At 32.9% G+C, this 21,621-nt stretch overlaps 1 protein-coding gene across 2 annotated transcripts in view; it reads left to right on the top strand.

The window, feature by feature from the left end:
• Positions 1-6,731: 6,731 nt before the first annotated feature.
• The window catches only part of mtg (mind the gap), a 32,665-nt gene continuing 17,775 nt past the window's right edge, over positions 6,732-21,621 (top strand). Inside the window, exons 1-2 of one of the 2 annotated variants that reach the window (XM_076523903.1) lie at positions 6,732-7,049; positions 21,286-21,420. In XM_076523903.1, the coding sequence (XP_076380018.1) occupies positions 7,010-7,049; positions 21,286-21,420 (175 nt within the window). In that variant the 5' untranslated portion in view covers positions 6,732-7,009. The remainder of the gene's footprint in view (positions 7,050-21,285; positions 21,421-21,621) is intronic. The other variant, XM_076523904.1, reaches the window with a different exon arrangement.

Here is a 21,621-nt window from a genome sequence, read left to right as displayed (position 1 = left end):
ATAGATAAAGTCAACAGTTTTAAGTCTCTCCAGAGCATGTAAGAAAAAAATTACAGCGACTGTAATCTCACTAACGCAAAGTACATATTATGATGTTGTCCTAATAAACACTTAAGAATAATCTCTGCAGTATGAGAACTAAACATAAATCATAATATTCAGAGTTAACACTAGCCATTTCGTCTATCGACGCGCTGAACATTTTTATTATAGATACAAATTATTTTGAAAGGATACATATTACTATGTGTGATTTACCTGATAAAGCTAGCGGCGTCTTTAGTCTGCGATATACATGCTAGAACAGTTATGAATGTGTGTGTAATCCACTAGTTTTAAGATAATGTGTTCCTTTATGTGTCCCAATATACACAGAGTTTTCATTATATACATCATACGCTTGACCGACTCCGTCGACCCTTATCATCGACATAGCAATAAATTATATGGCTGAAGATTAGCACAGGGAAAATCGCAGCAACCTGAAATTTGGCATTTCCGGGAGAAATTAGTGTATACACTCCACAGAATTCTCTATGATGTTCCAAGACCATGTTCTAACCATTTCATCTATCCTCGCGCTGAGCATTTTTATTATAGATACAAATTATTTTGAAAAGATACATATTACTATTTGTGATTTATCTAACAAAGCTAGCAGCGTCTTTAGTTTGCGATATCCACCGTTATAAACGCCGTGTGCAATCCACTAGTTTCAAGGTAATGCGTTCCTTTATACATATGTCCAAATATGTATTGTATTATCATTACAAGCATCACACACTTGACCGACTCCGTTGATCTTAGCATCGACGTAGTAGTAAATTACTACTACTAATTACTAGTACCGAAATTTAGCATTTCCGGAAGAAATTAGTGTATACACTTCACAGAATGCCTAACAAAGCTAGTAGCGTCTTTATTCCCAAATATGTCTTGCAATACGGAAATGGGAGGGTGCCTGGTGTCATTCTAAGTAATTTTTTCCTTAGCGAAAATGCAATCTGCAGCTTTGTTTACGAGTTATTGACGAAAAACACTAACCAATGAGAGGCGAGCGCGCAAATCTACAACATGGTCGATTGTTCGAGCGCAACGTGCTCCGACCGTGGAGCGTGACAGAAGGAGGGGGCCTCCGTGCCGCGTTCGAATCAATGAACAAGTCACGGAGAGTAGATTTTCAATTTTTTTTTTACCACGTGACAGTGATAATTTTAAGAAAAACGCTGATCATACTTATTTCAGAATGTCTGTAGAATATTTACTAATTTTTCGGACCCGTAATAATAAGTAGTTTAACCGTGACAGCTGTTTTAATTTTCTGAAGTGCATGATACCTCACGTGTACCATATGAAATTTTTATGCCATATATACAGTGAAGATTAACAATAAGTAACCCTGTTAAAGTACGTAAATGATATTTTAATTTAAATAATTTCGTGTCCAAATAGTATTCAACGGATGATTCGCAAAGCCAATTTAATAATAAATAATTGCGTTAAAGAATATGCAGGATATGTTTGTTTAAGGATTGTAAAGAATATCATTAGCAGTAAACTCACCCATTTAGTTTAGGACGCATTTGCTGTTCGAAATTGTGGATCACAATGTCAGTGCATTGACGTCGTAAAATGCACTGCTGATCCTAGGACTTTCACTAAACACTGACCACTTAATCAGTTACTGATAATCCGAAACACTGATACTCCAAAATCGTAGTGGTATTCTGTGGAGAGGTTGGGGGTGTGTATTTTTATTTACTTGTTATGGTCGAATTGTTTGATTCCGCGTTAAGATGGAGTGGTCCTGAAAAGGGCCGATAAAATCACGAGCGTTACGGCATCAAAAATTGTTCGAAGTTGCTGCCATTGACCTGGAGACACTAGTTAGCACGGTACGGGATTTGCTCCTATACACGCCGCAACGCGTCTACTGAAATCTTCGCAACGGCACCATGTATTCGCCCCATCAATGTCTCGACGTTGTCCACCGGTTCGGTACACCTCATTTTGGAATAATCCTTACAAAAGAAATACATAATTTGAGTACAAAAGTGCAGCATTATTGATGAAAAATATCAGCATTATTATAATTATTTTTAAATATCCCTGGAAATAAAAATTCATCAGGTTCATATCCGACTTTTGATGAAATCTCGCGACAGGTCCGAGACTGCCGATTTACCTGACTCGAAAGGTTTCACTCAAATGAGCGCGTACATATGTTACGAAAATTGTAATTGAAAAATACGTGAACTACATTTCAAAATTTTTAACAATTGAATATGTTCAAAAAATTAAAACAGGATTTTTGAACAAGTCAACGAATAACCACAATTATTAAACAATTATGTTTAATAATTTTATGTCAAATAAAAAATATTGTAGCTTAGAGTTTCAAGTCTGTCCTGAAAAAATTACTTCAAATGATATCAGGAACCCCACATTTCCCGGAAATACCATAATTTTGGGACACCCTGTATAACAATGTATTTTTAAAAGCTGATATCGCTTTTCTCTGTTGCAGTTAGATGTAGTTCACTAGCTGAATGTTCCATTACCGATTATTCACGAATTCAGACGTGTTAGTAAAAACCGAGTATAGTATATACCTTATTTCTAGTACAAGTATATTTGATATTTTTTTGGAGTCGACAAAAACAAAAAAATTTGTTTACATTTTATTTAGGCAATTATTTCTATTAATTAGAATGTTACAAAAAATTTGTTAGATACTTTGGAGAGATATTTAATCTATAATAGTTTATGGACACGGATTCCAAATGCATGATAGCAATAAAATGACTAAGGAAATTATTATGTGGTAAATAACGATGTGAATCGATTTACAATGGAAGATAAATAGAAACGAAAAGTTATTGACGTATAACATTCTATAGTAAATTTTTTGTAGTGTCTAACGTCAATAAATTTCCATTTCTATTATACATATATTGCACTATGGATCGATTCACATCGTTATTTACCACATAATAATTTCTTCAGTCATTTTATTGCTATCATGTATTTGAGATCTGGGCCCATAACTTGCCGTAGATTAAATATAATTGATGATAAATAATTAAGATTAAATATAATTAATGATAAATAACTATATATATTTTTTAAAATACAGAAGTACCTTTAAACAATTATTTAAAACTTGATCGTTGGATCGTATCAATTCAACTTCATACTTTTACCAATCGAGCAGTGGAAATGAGAGAATTCTCTAAATCTGTGCTTAGGATCCCCGTAGCCAACGATTATACTATGGCAGTGACGGTCCCTTGACCTCAAGCTCGTGTTCGTAATGATATTTGTAATCGGGATTTAGGAAAGAATCATGAATTATTAAAAAATGACATTCGTTTTAATCATTCACATTACAGCATTACATATATGCGATATCAAAAATAATGTTAGAACAAATGAATAATTACAGATTAAAGAAAATTTTATATTTCATAATATACTTTTTACCATGATATAAGATGATTAATAACAAGTTTGGATGACATTCCTGTCTGTGATTGCATGTTCAAACTTGTTTTATATTTACACTAATACTGCGTTGATGTATCCTTAATATAATTGTTATTAAACAATGGAAGTATGCAACAAATTTTATAAACTAGTAAAGGGTTCAGTCAATTGTTTTATTAAATCAACAAATTTTTTCATATTTTTTTCAATTTTACAGGTATGAAGGATGACACACATATATCTCACAGTAGAGATTGATTATGGAAATGAAAATATGAAGATAGTTTTCAAGAATTTCAAAAGTGATTTCCAAAGAAAAAGTGATAGAAGAACTCAAAGCAAAATGGAATGGTTGAATTAAACATATTTACAAATCCTAGTCTTCAGATTGAAATCCATTAGCATTCAATGCATATAATCGAGATTAAATATTTTTTCAGTAAATGTTTCTCTGAATATCATGTAAAACGATACCGATTTTATTGATGATACCAATAAAGACAAAATATATCAAATTTTCTTTATTTGCGACTTACTCTCTAATTGTCTCTTTATCAATAAAAACTGCGATATAAATGTATTCCACCAATTGTATTTATAATTCCAGTTGTTGCAATATTTCATAAAGAATTGTTTTCTTATCATAGCATCCCTTCAATTCTTATTGCATGTAGGAAGCAAAATGTAAAATACTTTGTCAGAATTTTGAAACATTGATTTTTCGAATCTGAATCATTTTTTCCAGCGTTACTATTGATTCATTAAATTTATTATAAAAATTGAATATCAGATTTATTTAAAACATACAAGAAATTGTGGTAAATCGATATTACTAAAATATTCTTTAAAGAAATGAAGTAAAATGAAAAATGGATACAATGTACCTACATAGAAATGGAGACATTACAACTTGGCCTACTGAGTATTTGCAGGGTCAAGTGCACCATAGTACCTACCTTTCAGAATGTGACTACCAACACCTACGTAGTTCTAATGACAGCGGCTATCACCTTCAGCATTTCCACTAATACAAAACTGTATTACGACGATATTAATAACTGAAATAAATAACGAGTAACTCTATCACATGTTCGACCGCACTTCAGCGAAGTAAAAGGCACGATTTCACTCTAAGATCGGTGCAACGGAATGCACTATTACGTCAATCGATTCTTGCCCCGAACTCGAGCATCAGCAACAGATGTCAATATAAAAATAAATATTGTATCTTGTTTTCATCGCATACATTAAATAAAGAAATTCATAAAAAAAATCGAACACTCAATACACAATGTAAATTTTTCAATCAAATATATATTACTTATACATCATATTATAAACTAAGAAAATATTATTAAGATATAATTTTTTAATCGACCATCGACCAATGGTTGATATAACTATAGTTTTTAGGTACGGAAGCGCAATTCAAATAATGTCATTCAGAATTGATATTATTTTGATCTTTTAACGCTTGGATGGTGGTGCTCGGGTCTATTTCGACCCAGAATATAAATATTGTTATTTGACTATCTAGTTTCTGTCAATTAATTCAAATTTTCACGTGTGACATGTGATCTTTTAACACTCGGATGGTGGGGCTCGGGTCTATTTTGACCTAGAATATAAATATTGTTATTTGACTATCTAGTTTCTGTCAATTAATTCAAATTTTCACATGTTACGTTGAGGTCTGCGTAGAAACTACTATGTTTAGATAAAATATCCCCAAAAATGATGTTGGAAAACACTAAAAAATAAGATCATATGCTCAATTATATTTTTGTAAATATGGTCCGCCGTTTGAGCGTTAACATAACTTTCAATTGAACTGTGGATTAATTTTGCGAATTATAACATTCACAAGCGGTTTTATGGTATAACTATAATGTCACATTAAAAATCTTTATACAATTTAATTTTTATAAAAACAATGTTTATCGCAGTTCTGATTCTCTAATTGTATTTAATAGATTAGGACACAGATCAGCAGAAATCTGCAAGATTTTCATCTCGCTTGCAACGATTAAAAATGCCCATTTTCGTTCGTTGCGAAAGAGCTTGTTATTTCTGTTATTCTCAATAAATCATCGAACATTTTACAGACCTACTTGAAAAATCTATTCGATCTTCCTTACGGGCCGATCGATTCGCTGGACTCTGAATGAACGCACGACGATCCCGTTATCGTTTCGTCCGAGTGGGTCACCGACACTTCGACACGAGATTGTACTCGTAGCCGCTTCGACGGCACGTATCGAACCTGTGCCACGAACAGACCATTCTTCGGGAACCTTGGTGGGGTCAAACAAAACAGGACCGTCCATATCCTTTACCAAAGCGATAGAAAGAAATTTGACCTTCTTAGAAAATACCCTTTTCTTTCCTCTCTCTCTCCCTGATCCTTTTTGTATAAACTCGTTACAATTTTTTTTAACAATTTAATACGAACTGGTCTGTACGAGTTCATTCTATTTCATACAAAAGTAATTAATTTCATGTCCTGGAAAAAAGAAGCGAAAGATATTTTTGGAATCAAAATAATTATTATCAATAATACGTTCAAGAATTTATTGAACGAATCTCATTTTGCGACTGATGTTATGTGAATATACTTAAACTAATTAGTTAAAGATTCGCATTCAAGAATTTAGTAAAAATGCCCTGACAAAGCTTTGGCTAATCATTGACACAAAATTGTATGAATTATTGTCTCAGTTTCCAATCAGTCTTAGCAACACTTCTGACGAACGCAGTACACATGAGATTCAACGTTAGGTATATAAATCCATATTTATATTTCTCAATGAAGAGTATTTCGTTTTTCAAGTATCGATTTACCGACAAACTCCAAATACTATGGAATATTCAACATTTGCTTAATTAACAATCAGATGGTGGGGCTCTCGTTCATTTGGACCCCGAGTATAAGTTTTTCAGTTTCTGAAAATTACTTTAAATTTTTGTTCCATTGAGGTCTATAAAAAGGCTAAGGAATACGTCAAGAGATACGTCGATGAAATTTGGCAAGTAAAATTATAAAGGTTCCTAAACGTACGTAGTTATGTTTTTGTCAAAAAAGGATCAGTTGTGCGACTGTGTGCAATGTACACGCGTAACAGTCGTGTATATACATGTGTATAACATAACTCATAAAACGTTTGTACACTTGCGCGAAAAGTGGGAAGAGGAGGGGGGGGGGGGGTCATGAAAGTGGAGCCAAGTTTCAGCCGTCCCTGGAAACCAGATGGGGTCTGAAAGTGCCCCGCGTGCTCGCCTTCGAGGAACATATATCCGTGCGGTATTAGTGTTCACGGGAACGAGTTACCTGTCGCACCTTTTTATCTCTCAATCGTCAAGCATCACGTTCACCAGTGGCTTAGCTCTCAGGTGACTTGAACGAGAGACGTACCGAATCAGTTTTCGAATTGTTCTGGCAGAGAAGCAACCGTCCATTGGAGAACCGTTCAGGATCATCGACTTTCTAAGAACTTCGGCGACAATCAAAACTGGATCGACCAGTATGAAGATCGCCACGACCTTGTTCCTTTTCGTAGTTGTCGGTATGTACGATTTGTCCTTTCTTCGAATCGAACGCAGTTTTAGCTTGGTTAGAGCTTCTACGATTAATTTTTAATCGATGGAGTCGTTGGATCTTTCCTCGATGTTCTTCCCTCTCTACAGTTTTTCTCGACTAACTTTGTCGTTCGTGTTTAATCGACTGCAGCGTTGTTTTGTCTTTTTTAACCCGAATGTAATTTACATTCGACGTAGCGTTTGAACGAAGAGATTGTGGTATCGACAGCAGTACGTTATAGACTTTTGTACAAATTAATTTACATCCGAGTGATTTTTCAATTCTGAACATTTGAAAGTACAGTTATAGATGATGAATAAAATTGATATACGAAGATCCGGTACAGTTTAGATAAGCGAGAATGATGTGCAATCGTGATGTGAAAAAAATTATGCATTGAATTAAGAAAAGAAAAGAAGGTTACTGGAAGGCAATGACTAACACGAATGACGAGTTAACTCGTTTTACCTGGTTATCAGGTTAACTAGATGAGTATTTTACTCGAAAGAATCGTAATTTAAGAGTTTAAATTGAACTGTCGTACACATCGGACCATCATGTATTTTGAAAAAAAGAAATTCTTCTAGCGTCACTAATGTTATTAATTATAATGTGACTAATACTAATAAGATTTTTGTTCAATTTATTAGTATACTCTGAAAATTACGATATTCTCTTTAGACTATATGAGCACATTTGAGGGAAGATCTAACATAGACTAATCGACGTCAATTATGTTCGCGTCTAAGATGTCATCTAGCCAAATAAATTATCTTCCGGGAGCTAAGCTCGTTTTACATTCTCTAAAAGGTTGTCTCTTTTTGGCGGCATATTAGAAACGCCACGTTTCGTAATGATTTTCCGAAGAAGCGTGAAAGTGTAAGCATTACATTGTCACGTAATTGTCGCGAGATATTAGGATCTCGGTAAATGATTTTTTGACGTATCGAGGACTTCGTTTATTTTGTAAACGGTAAAACTAGAAGCTGCGTTATCAATTATTCGGCTAGTGCTTCGATACGCAGTTACAACTTCGAATGTATCTATATTTACAATCCTTCGTTCTCTTTCTATACGAATATCGAAGCGTTGGTAACAACAAACTTTTGAAAATCTCTACTTAAGATTTTGTCACATGAACTATTTAATCCTAAAACAAATTCTAATTTCGCATCTTATTGCGCTTTGTGAATAGACTGCGAATCTTGTATCCTATCCTATAATCAATAATTGCAACGTTGATTTACGTTATATTTTTGTTTTATTTTCAACATAAAAAAAAATTTCAACCAATTTTTCTGGTTAATTGCTTTTAAAAATGCACATTCGCAGTTCACTCGAAAAATTTGACAAAATCTTTGGCACTGATTTGCATACATTTTCACTGGTGTTCGTATAAGTATTCTAGAAAACATTTAGTCACGGTTTCCTAATATATTGTTTATCGCTTTCTCGTATTACTTGTTTATTTGGAATTTACTTTCGAAGCGTGTATCTACATTTCCTGGGTTACTTTTCGGGCCTTTTCCATAATTTATGCCTTGTATTAAAGCATATTATTTTATACTCTGTGCTATCGAGCCCTGACTCATCTCGACTGACTGTGCACTGTCCACTAGATCTTATCACCTAAACTTCCTCATTTCTCGATCTCATTGCTATACAATATAACACACGTGATCTACAAATAATGTTCGTCTCTCTTTCTTACGATACTAATGGCGTAGTCCTTCTTCAGAGCGGTAGCTACGGCTTTCACACTTGAATGCAGATCTCTTTGTAAATACGATCTTGCATACGAAATATTGTAAAATGAGGTTACTTCTTGATCTCGTGAGCTTAATTCCGTGCACTTTCCCAGGACTGCGAAGATAATCTACAATAATTTCACGGTTTTCTTCGCGACGACATAACCGTGACTTGTCGTTCGTCATATCGCGATGTAATATTTTGATGGAACACGAAATATTATATGAATTGTACTTTGTTTCATTCGTTTTTTATCTCATGTTTGAATGGTTCCAAAAATTCATTAAGAATGTTGGACTATTATTTATTTATTATTATTATTTTGTATTAATAATTATTGTTATTATTATTCACGTCATTCGAATACTGTTTTAATGTATCTGTTCCATAAGAACACTTTTTGAGAAGATTCATTAAAAATTCTGTAAGTACAAATGTCTTCTTAAACCAAGCACAGGTTTTTGTCATTCAAATTAATCGTTTCGAAGATCATATTCACCTTTTCGCAAATCGAATTAGCCGTTTTGCAGGTCTTATTCACTTTTTTACAAATAAAATTCGCATAATTTTCAATTTGTAAGTACTGGCAATAAAATTCATATTAAATTTGAAAATTGAATGACATTTCAAAAATTATTATTGAAGATTAGCAATTTGTAATGAAAGTATTATTTTATAAACAAGTATATAAATTTTCGTTAAATTTAAAAATGGAATAAAAGGTAATCAATTTTGGTCTGTGAAAGAGTTAATTTTATTTGCAAGATGGTGTATACGATTTACAAAAGGCCTAATTTCGAGTGTAAAATCTGTATATAAGTTCGAGCAAGATTATTTTAGAAAACGATAGATAACTATTTATTTCGATATCTGATCTAAACCATAGATGCGACGATAAAGTGCATAATAAATTGCAAATCCATGCGACAAAGTTGAAGATGTACATAAGAATGTAAATAGGTGACTGAACAACAGGTATTGCAACATGTATAACAGTGTGTAATATTATGAATTCATATATTATGAATTACTTGTAGATGCCAGAATCTCCATTTTGTATCGAATCAGTCAGATTCAACTGAGCCGCGCTCGACTAATTTGGATGCTATTATAAACGAGCCGCTGACCAGACGGTGTTACTTTCAGTACGAATAAAAGTTTGACTTTTTCTTTCTACGCTGAATCTCATCTCCGGCGTTTACGTTTCTCTCATAATGACCATTTCCCATAAATATCGCCGATTGTGACCACGCAGATAACGATATGGTGTGCAACAGCAATCGGACGATCGGCGAATTCTATCCCGACGAGGATAAACAGAGCGATCGTTGTACGATAAAGAGTAACAGTAACGTCGATCGTACGCATCGGTGCAATCTAGAAAGTGCAAAAGTATCAGGTTTCATTGCTGAAAATGTTCGGATCGCGAAAACAGAAAGAAATGGAACAAGCTGCCAACGAAAGTAAGCAATTGCAGTTATGATTCCTCAATTGCCGGTACGATCAGTAAAAGGGGGATCGAGATCGATGGTAATTACATATTTTCGAGATTTGAGGCAACGCTCGTGTAACAGGCTATGATGGAATATAGGCCAGAGGAACGAGGTGTCCCGCGACTCGGTGACTTCTAGTCTGATTACGCCGTTTTTCGTTTGACCGGATGTAATAGATTCGTTATTATGCTGTCAAATTGATCGTAACACTTTCTCTGTATTTAACGAAACAATAACTTTCACCTATTAATTGCCTGAGCTGTCGCAAAAGCGCGATACTTTAAACGAACGATATCGCGTGCAGCTAGGAGTTGTTTGAAAAATCGACTTAATTATAGAAAATGAATCGTATTTTCGAGAGGACACGTTTGGGTAACTAGTAATTATTTAGAGTATGTAATTCGTTTGGTATATATATATATATATATAAAAATGTCACAGAAAATTAATTAAAGTGTTAAAGATTTTCTGAATTTGAACGGGACGGTACTACATGTGTAGTGATGATGATACTGATAATGATTAATACTCACGTTACATGATACTATTTCTTCATTTTTTTGCTATGTACGTATAAGGTGCGTACTTTAGGTATCGTGTCGCTTATTGTGCAAAACGATTTGCTTTTAAATTTTAAACGACTTTTAAATTTTATCAAGTGATTCCGAACACAAGAAGAATTATTAAAAATACAATAAGAGAGAGTTTGAACAGTGAATTCCAAACAAGACTAAAAGAATAATGGGATTCTAATTATTTGGAATATTTGACAACATTATTTATAATATGCTCAGACGGCTAAACGAACCGGTTATGGGACAAACTATTACGATTGAAATTTGTCATAAATCGCGTATAAAATATTTATTTTTCTCAAAATGTCGGATTATTAGTGGGGCATAAAAATGTAACGACTTTTAATTTAAAACGTATTGTATTAATAAATGTTATTGTTATTGTTGTCGTATTTTCAAACGGTAAGAAATGGTGAATCGTTTTGCACAATCAGTGACAAGATACTCTGAGTCACGCACTTTATATAAAGCAGAAGATAAAGAAATAGTATTGTGTCCAAATATTAATAGGAGTAACTGTACGTCCGTCCATAAATAATTGAATTATTTTCTAATTAAATATTTATTGTTTCAAGAACGAGGACATATACTTTTTTAGAACAATTCTGAGTACTTGTCAACTTGGAAGAAAGGTGAGAACGGTATGGTAATATCTTTTGTTTCAGAAGTTGACCCTCCCAACCTGAATACATTTCTCAGAGCTGATTTATTTGCCATCTCGTAAAAATGTTTTCTTTTACGACAAAGGAAGCTGCAATCGCAGACTTCAAACTCTTGGGTACCATTTTTATACCATACATATCTCTACAGAGGTCGTGCGGACATTGGTCGGGCTTGTGTTTTTGCAACAATATGCTTGTCATTGTCTTCTCGATTGACTTGTACATTACCGCTCGAACGGCAAACCTTTTTAACAAAAACATTACTGAGTATACTTAGGATCATTTTATGATTATTTTCATTAGGATCGATTTTGTTTATCAATGTTATTACAGATATTTTTCTAAGGAACACCTTCTAGACACGTAATGCTATTTAATGTAATGTAATTTGAGAATTTTTATTATAAATTTTATTTTCATGAAGAAATATTAAAACTATGTATGTAGATATTCTGTAAAATAAAAAAATATAACATTGATGAGAATGAATGAATGAATGAAACAAAGGTAATTAAGCTTATGTGGTATATGGAGGAATAATTTATTAATAAGATAAATGAGGGAATATTAGAAGCCAGTAAAGTGGGGTTAAATATTCTTAATAATAGTATAAAATATATAAATTGATTTATATTTATAAACATTATAAACATAATTAAGGGGATAAATTTGACATAAATGAGTATGGGGGTTATTATTAAATAATTTATGTTTTTTATTATTAGGTTTATTTAATAGTTTAGGGACTTAATTTATGTCTTGATTAAAAGTTTTTATTAATAAAAGATTCATGATAATTAATATAGAGGCAAAATTTGAAATGAAAAAGTATAAAATTCTTAATTTTTTCTTTAGATTATAATTTAGTATAATAGAACAAAATTATTATCATCAAATAACATTATTTATACTGTGGTCCAAATGTGTTGAGCAATAACTTGCAAATTATTTGATTGAATTGTAACCTGATATCGAGACTAACAATTAGTCGAACAGTAAAACTTCACGTACAAGTTATTCCAATCCTCGTCAGTTCAGTACAAAGATAGAAAAAGATATTTCCATTATGTTAACTGTGAAGTGTAATTTTTCAATAATTGATCATTTCCTTCTATTTACGTGAATTTTCATTGAAATTATTTGGATAGCAGGATCGTACTTGCGTTGTATGTTATTAAGTTATCAGATTTGAATGGACATAATGATTATAAAATTGTTCTCATACACTATTCAATAAATTAAAAAAATACATAATTAAGTATTTTCTACGGTCTGATGTATGCAATAAGATTGAAAGTTTCCTAGATTGCATCAGAATCGTTAGTCCATCTACAATTAAAGGGGAGTAGGATTTTGTAAGTCGATAATTAGCAGAATCCTGTAATAATGGCTTTACTAGAATTTCGTCGGTTTGATTACTTAGGGTAGGACACGGAATCGACCAACATGCAACACGAGGATCGCGAGGGCTACGCCTCCTAACTCCCGTTGCGCGTCACGCTCCCCGTGATCATCCCTTCCGGCTCGGAGCACCTCAGGCGCGTGCGCCTGTTCCTTTATACGCGTGTGTGTATCATTTAGGAGACGTAGCCCTCGCAATCCTCGTGTTGCGTGCTGGTCAATTCGGAGCCTTGATTTAGGGAATCAGGCCAACAACGTACATGGTGACAATTAGATGATGATTTTATTTTGTCTCGATACTTTTAAGCCTCTTCTAATTAGTGATTCCTTCATGTGTTTTATACTAGACGATCGGTAAGAGAATAAATCAACAAGTCTAAATCACTACTAAATTGCGAAGCTTTATAAAAAATAATAATTCTCTAAATTGTTCATAAGAAATAAAGATTATACGAAAACGTATTTTGCCTTCCAATAATTATAATAAGTTGAAAACAATGCAATTGTATTTAAATTCGTTTAGTATTTTTACAGTCTTGTTTTTTATTTTTTGCCATAAATATATAAAATTTATAGTTCAATGATGGTTCATTTAAATTCTTCCAAACGGAATATTCACCGTGCCTAGTACCAATGGTAGAATTAATAAATTAGAAAAAATAAAATGATTTAAATCACTACTATCCTACCCCGAAAATGATTATAGGTATCGAATTAAAAAATTTAGAGAACAGAAATAATATAAATTAAGCTAGAATTATGTAAATTTTAGAGAAAAATGTTTAGTTTTCAAACAGAATGTTACGATTAGACGACGGATTTTTTGTGCATTTATGATAAAAATGAGCCGACCAAATATAAGAAAGTAAAAACATTTAAAGTATCGAAAAACGTTGTTGCTCAATTTTAATTATATATATATATATATAAAATGATAAAGAAACGAAATAAATATTGTTCCTTATTGGGTTTTTATTAAATGGCGTAATTATAATTAAATATAAACTTTATTATAGTAACGAAGTTGGAACGAAAATAGACATACAAGCAATAATAACAATAACGAGATTCATGTGCTCGATCTATTGTCATGAATGACACATTTGATAGAATGTTCCGGTATCTTGCAATTAGATCAAACAACTTTTATTTTTCATAACAATCCGCCGTTTAGTTAAGATATTATTCGAAGAGTATTAATAAAAATGAATGCTGGTAGAAATTATTTGACGGATGAGGATTGAAAAGACTATTGATCGCAGATACTAGCACAATTCTAGCAACCTTCGAAGGTGTGTTGCATTCAAGGTGAAGGTAAAGGCCGTTCATGGGAAATAGTTGCGCAGCATTGCTTGTTACACAAGCATTGTCGCTGTGTATAACGGTAATGATGGGATCCTCTAAACGATGAAAATAATTTTATTTTCATTCATGATAGTTCCCAATTATATTATGACTCGGTCACATTAGGCGAACTCTGAGAGATGAGTGGTGAAAGTATCCTTGAGATTTGTACCGCAAATGTCATGCTATAGTCATGCATAGTCATGCTATTTAGATAACGATGCATCGCGCAGGATAAAACGTCGCTGTCTAAACAAAAGAACAGAAATTCATTTTCTTCCGATTATATGGATTGACAGAAATCTAATTGCTGCTTGAGAACCAATGATTGCACACAGATTATAGATATTTATGTAAATATATATGGTTAAATTAATTTATTAAAGTTTCACAGAAATTCCTAAAATACATTGAACTTAATAAGAAACTTCTTTATTGTTATAGAAAAAAAAAATTAGAATATTAGAATATTAAAATATTGTTATAGAATATAGAATATTTAACCATAAATATTAGCTGATTTATTTCGAATAGTACAATACAGGACAATGACATCATAGTACAAAGAACATAAATATAACTAAGGAGATCTGAAAAAGAATTCTGTAACTATGTGAAAACTAAGAATATGTGTAATTGTAAAAATAGCATCACTGGAAATACAGTACGATTCCAATCGTAAAAATACTTTCACTTACAGTTATAAAATTGTACAAAGCTTGAATAAATACAGTCTTGTCATTTTTAGAAGACTGGACACAGTAATTATCTTTAGCGCTCGGTAGTTTTGGTATCAATTATTTAGTCAGTTCAATATTTTCCCTGGGAAAGCAGGTTTGGTCAATAATTGGTCGCAGTCGTTTATGGTCGCACGTCTGTCAGTCTATGTTTGACCTGTTTGACAGACGTGCACGCGATCTGTTATTACAGATGAGATCTCGAAGAAGTCAGGATACAGCTAATTCTGATGACAATCATAGAACACCGTAGAAAGTACTATTTCTAATAAAATTACATCTTTTACCTATAAACATGTTTTGATTATTTTCTTCTTTATACCGTACATATACAGGGTGTCCCAGGTGTTAATGTTCAAACTTTGACAGTATATTCTATGGCACAAAGTAAGAAAAAAATGTTATGTAAACATAGGTCATATAAAGCTTTATTAAGAAGTTATAACAAAAATTCAGAATAGGAATAGTAATTAACTAAAAAAAAAAAAAAAAAAATAAAAAAATAAATGTCAATCATGTATTGTCAACAACGGTAGGCATTTCGAAATGTGTTAATAAATACAGCTTACATAAACACATGGCATGTGCTGATCTATTCAAGCCAATCCTCGCAGTAACAGCAAGTTGATTACTATTCCTATTCTGAATTTTTGTTATAACTTCTTAATAAAGCTCTATATGACCTATGTTTACATAACATTTTTTTCTTGCTTTGTGCCATAGAATACACTGACAAAGTTCGAACATTAAAACCTGGGACACCCTGTATATCGTTTCAGTAAATTTATCAGTAAATTCGTAACCATACAGCAGAAAAATGTTTCGTGTAATTCATTACACTCTGAAAATCAAAGCATTACGAATAAAAATTTAATTTTCCGACTCGTAATATTTTATTATCGTACAAAATAAAATTTGTTAAGAAAATATATTATTGCTTACATAATTTAATAGGCTGCAAAAAAATGTTAATGTTATGAGAACGTTGTATTAAATAATAGAAGTATTCTTCCAAAAATCTGAAACACCGCAAGATTTATATTAATCAGAATTTTCCAATTATGGCATCGATAGTAAGACTCTGACTAATTTCCATATGTTGCACATAGTATATAAGAATATATATATATACAATATGTGCATGTATGTATGTATAGTCTCAAGCAATTAGCTGAACTTTTCTTTTTACATAACTCGGTCAAGCGATGATTTCTAGTTGTACTTAAGTTAAAGCTAAGCTTTCTCGTTCGAAAATTTCACCATGTTCGAACGGGGACTATATAAAATTTCTACATGTAAACTCTTTCGTCACATCATCACAGTTTTAGCACTCTCCGTAATTCGTTTCTCAGGTTCTGTGAATTGTTATCAATGGATACAGCCATTTCGATTTTAAGACTGACTTCATTTCGTCAGCTACATCCATTGGGTCGTCACACATCCTCAGGCTATTGTGAAACATTATACAAACTACAAACTATTCTTTAACGAAAACGCGAAGAAGTAAAACTGTTAGCGAGGATTTTATTTTATTTTATTACCAGGTTTTCAGTTTTATTTTATTTTTCATTTGGCAAAATATTTTACAGAAAATATAGATTTCATTTTAACTTCTGACAACTCTGCCATGCTGTAATTAAAATGGATAATTAAGCAAACAAGTTGTCATTTAATACTTTACATTAAAAATGAATTTATACAAACGTGAAATATAATATGCACCACTGTATACACACACATGATTATGCAATAGCCATGATATAATTGAAATCACTTGATAAAAGACGTTTATTGATATGTACATTCATAGTCTGTGCATTCAAATTGTTTCATAATCTGAACGATATCGAAATAGTATCGTCAATGCCTCTTACGTAAGTAAAATTGTCGTGAAAATTGAAACGAAATGGAAACAACGAAACGAACTGTTTCGTTTCCATCGATCATAAGCATTTCTATCGACGTTACGACTTTTTCCTTCTTTCTCGACCGAAGGGAAAAGTGATTTGTAAGAAGTGGAAATGATTTTGGAGTATGAGGAACCTCTGTCGTCGGTCGATGACGGTCAAAAGATGAGTCGACCATTCAAGTGGGTCAGTAGGCTGTGGCCCAATGGCACGCCTGAGATCCGGCAAATCTTTTCTGAACACGAATTCCGGACGTACCTTTCACAAACTTTAGGACATTCCTGAAATAATTAGGAATTACAGTTAAATTAAATTTACACATAGGTCAGACGTATTAATTAACTGCGAAGTATTCATTCATGCGAAGTATTTATTTTACTTTCTCCATTGCAAGGTGGTTTGCAATGCTGAGATTTACAGAAAACAGTTCTTTCGCCTGTTTCGTTTCTCTAGAACAGAGTTGGGCATTATTCGAATTGATTCGAATTGATATTTATCTAAAATAATTATCCGAATGAATTATTAAATTTTTCTTTTCAATTTATTCTTTCTGTTCAAATAATAATGCCAATAGTTATTGAACGTTTTTTTTCATGTAATTTTTTAAGATTATCTAATTATGTATTAATGATCGATCGACATAAAAGTAGTCACTTTTGTGGCAGCAGTTGAAAAAAAGTTAATTGTACAAATTAACATGGAAGATATTAATCAATAAACGATGGAAAAACAATTTATTTTATAATTCTCATTTAAATTGATTATTTTCCGAATTAATCCCGGAACAAGGAAATTCTTATTCGTATAAAGCCTTATTCGGCTAAATTGTTATCTAGACAAATTTTTATTCGATTGAATATTTACTCGACAATGTCGAATGAAATATTATTTGTCACTCCTTATCTCTTATCCGTCATCCGAACACAATTTTGCCCAACTCTACTTTAGTAGTATCTACTCGACCAACCTATTCGAATTTATCTAAGAAATAAAATTGACAGACAAAATTTAGGGAATTAATAACTGCTCTGTGTCGTTACAGTGTAAATATAACGTAATACAACGTAAAATCGCTAACTGAGAAAAATACCATTTTTGATAATAAATGCTTTCCGAAATACAGCTTGGTCAAGCTTTCTTATTTCAAAATTCTTATTTTTTTTGAAAGTATGCTAATATTCATTCACACGAGAACATTAATTATTTATGTTGAAATAATCATGTCCTCGAAAAGCATTACATAAGGACGTTTTTATTTTAGCAGAAGACTCAGGAAATGTCGCAAAGGTTGAAAAGTTTGCAAAAGCGTCAACGTATTTTTTGATTTTAGATTTCTCGTACTTAATAAACGAAGTGTACGTGTCTTTCTAACGCGATTTGCCGATTTTTAATCAATTCTTAAGTTCAAAGTAAAAAGCAATAGTTAGACAAATTAGTTTTTAAGTTGCACGTTCGGGAAGCATAAATAAACGAAATTAGGCTTGCCACGGATTTATTAAATTTGAAAGAGTAACCGTAGACTCGAGAAAATTTCGATGATTCATCGTCTTATTTTGGAAGTGAAAGTAACTTGACATGAGACAGTTTACCGGTGCATTCCATTAAGAATCCCGAACGACATACAGGCAGAATACTATCCGACGAAATGGATTACGAATTATTTAGCAGTTTTAATTTTAGTTTCAGCATTGCAAACGCGTGGCGCGTGTGCGGGCGCGTTTTGCACACGTCGAACACTCTTCGTTGTCTTAGCACGTTCTTTCCAAAGAACCGCAAATATAGGATGACTTTCGTGATTTCCTTGAGAAATGCCATTATTCCTGACGCCCGTGGACAATTTGTCCGACTGCGTTAGAAACCTGTCGTCGTTGTTCCGTGATTATGGTTGACAATAGAATATGTAACGCTAGATGAGTCATTTCACTGGAAGATTGCTTTCACGGAAAGAAAATGATTTCGCGAAAACATTGAGCAATTACGCCGCATCCAGGATATAAACGTCGTTCTGAAAATGCTATGACTCTCTACGACATATGGGATTCTTATACAAGATGTCTTGAAACAAACAAAAATTACGAATATTGAGTTATTTTATATTATCATCAAATACACCTCCCTCCAAAAGTATTAGGACACTTACAGAAAATTCAATAAATATATATAATTTTTAAAATTTATTTCAGAGTTAATTATACTAAACTGTATATTATATAAAATGTATGTATATTATAAAAAACGCGGTGGATATATCGACGAAAAGAAAATTAAATGTTCTTTTCGTCGATATATCTATCGCGTTTTTTAATTACTTCTCGGACTAATTTCGGCATACGTTTTATTAGTTTTTCGTTTATTTCTGATACTCTTTGGCTCCATGCATTTCATAGTATGCTCCACGTATACTAAATGAACTCAGGATACGTTTTCAATGAACAAAATGCAATAAATGGATAAACTAATTGCATAAGTGACAAACACTTCTAACTTAACATGTACATTCGACAATATGATGCTATATTGAAGACTTGCAAACTAAATGAAATATTACAATTTGCACTAAATAAGCAGGTGTCCTAATACTTGAAGGGGAATGTATATTGACAAGCTATCTTGAGGAAAAGAATGACAAAATAATTTTCAAAGAAATTCTTACGCAGCACAAGTATTAGGCGTATCATTTACATATTTATTTGCATTAATTTAGTTCTATGAAAACGCTTTGTTTTCAAGTATGGCCAGCGTTGTCATGTATCATTGAGAAATCATTCCTGACACCTCAATCCCAACACGACTTTCAACCAAATTAAGGATCAATAGCACAGATTAGATATAATGGACTATGGCCCACGTTCAATTCAATTCAATTTCTTGTTGTTCTTGAGTTCTTGCTGACTAATCCATTCAACGAGAATAGTAACTTTCCATCGTAATGACGCTTTTGAAAATTGATTTAGATATACAGTTAGCGTAAAAACTATTCGTACACTGAATTTCAGATTTTTGACAAATTGTCGATGTTTGAACTGTTATACTTTTGTAAAAAGGAGTCACACCATAATAAATCTGGACTTATTTTAAAGATTAAAGCCTTCATTTTCACAATTCATCGACCAGTTTTTCATACCATCCTTTTACAAATCATAGCAAACGGAAAACTGAACACATAGGTTTATTTAATTGGATCGCCTCCAAAGTCATTGAAAAGTTGTTTTTACGAATAAATCGTTCACGAATTTGGAGATCGAAAAAAACTTGTCCTTTAGAATAATCTCAAAAACTTGTTGTACACAATTTTTTAGTTGTTTTATGGAACAGAAACAAAGGACAAGTTCGAATGTTTGGAGTCCTCTTGAACCTTGTGTTACTATAAAGCAGACAGTACACCTTTCATTCGAAGCTCAATAGAGTGACTAAAAAAATCGTACATCAAAGTTTAAGGAGTCATTTTAAAGGGGAAGCTTCAATCTTCAAATCTAGATGTGAAAAAATTTCCAGACGTTTTAGTCAGTAATTTCTAGAAAGAACATGTCTCCAGTTTTCCGCCTGTTATATTATGCAAAAACATGTTACAGAATTATGAAGGATACATAGCGTAAGTAGAAGGTTTGAGCTTTAAAATGAGTCCAGGTTTATTGTTGAACGAGACGATTTTACGAAATTATAATAGTTCAAATATCGACAATTTGTTAAACGTCGGAAATACGGTGTATGATTACTTTTTATGCTGACTGTATATATGCTAAATTTCCGGTATTCTAAAACAGGCTTTCTCCGAAAGTATTTCATCGTTCTTAAAATTTATATGCGTCACTGTCCACTGTAACGCTTCGTTCGAAATGATTCGAGTCACGTTTCATTTGAGTTTTAAAAGTAAATAAATTTTGGAGCTGAAATTTCTCCATCCCAAGAGTTGACACCGTAAAAGAGATGAATGTGTCACAAGAAATCGTGCGACATAAGTTTATCTCGTGTTCGACGTAAGAGAAAAATTAACTACGTAAGTCTATGTGTTGCGAATTACGATGGAATGTGCAGGGTGTTTTGAAAGTCCAGTAAAGAATATGCAAGCTCTGTCAGAATTAAAAAAAGAATCCTATTAAACATATTCAAAGATCTTCCATCTCTGATTCAGCCACTTCGAGTCACGCTCCAGTTCAGTTTGCTTATCGCAAAATGATAGTAACTCGCGGCGACTGTATCTCGCGATGAGAGATTTACGGAAATTCATTTATTAGGACCACTTTCATCTCGGCACACGGCTAGAACGTTTAATAGAAAAATTCGAGATCGCTTCTAAACGATGCTGGATCGCTAAAAAGATCCATGGTGTTCTTTTCTTCCCGTTTGGTTACAGGCTGCACGTGGCGAGAGACGCTAGGCACATGCGTGTTTCAATCGGACTTTGGTTTTGCACTTAACTGTGCCTTCAAAAAGTCCGGCCTCTTCCGAGTACGAAATCTTGGAGGCGTCAAAGGCTACTTAGGCTTGGGTGAGTCGAAACTTGTCGATGGAACGGTAACATCCCGGGTAGCACAGGACGTCTTAAAGACGCCCGTTTTACGTACAATTCAGGTCTGAACGTCTTACGATCTAAACTGGACGTATTTAAGACATTCTATTTCGGATGTCGAAACGATGTCCAGTTCGGGACGTCTTGAAGACGTCCTGAGACTGGATTTCCTACATGCAT

Source organism: Megalopta genalis, chromosome 7, assembly GCF_051020955.1.
Source record: "Megalopta genalis isolate 19385.01 chromosome 7, iyMegGena1_principal, whole genome shotgun sequence".
Classification (NCBI taxonomy): Eukaryota; Metazoa; Arthropoda; class Insecta; order Hymenoptera; family Halictidae; genus Megalopta; species Megalopta genalis.
Note: the sequence above shows the minus strand (reverse complement) of the source record. Positions and strands in the feature narration are given on the sequence as shown.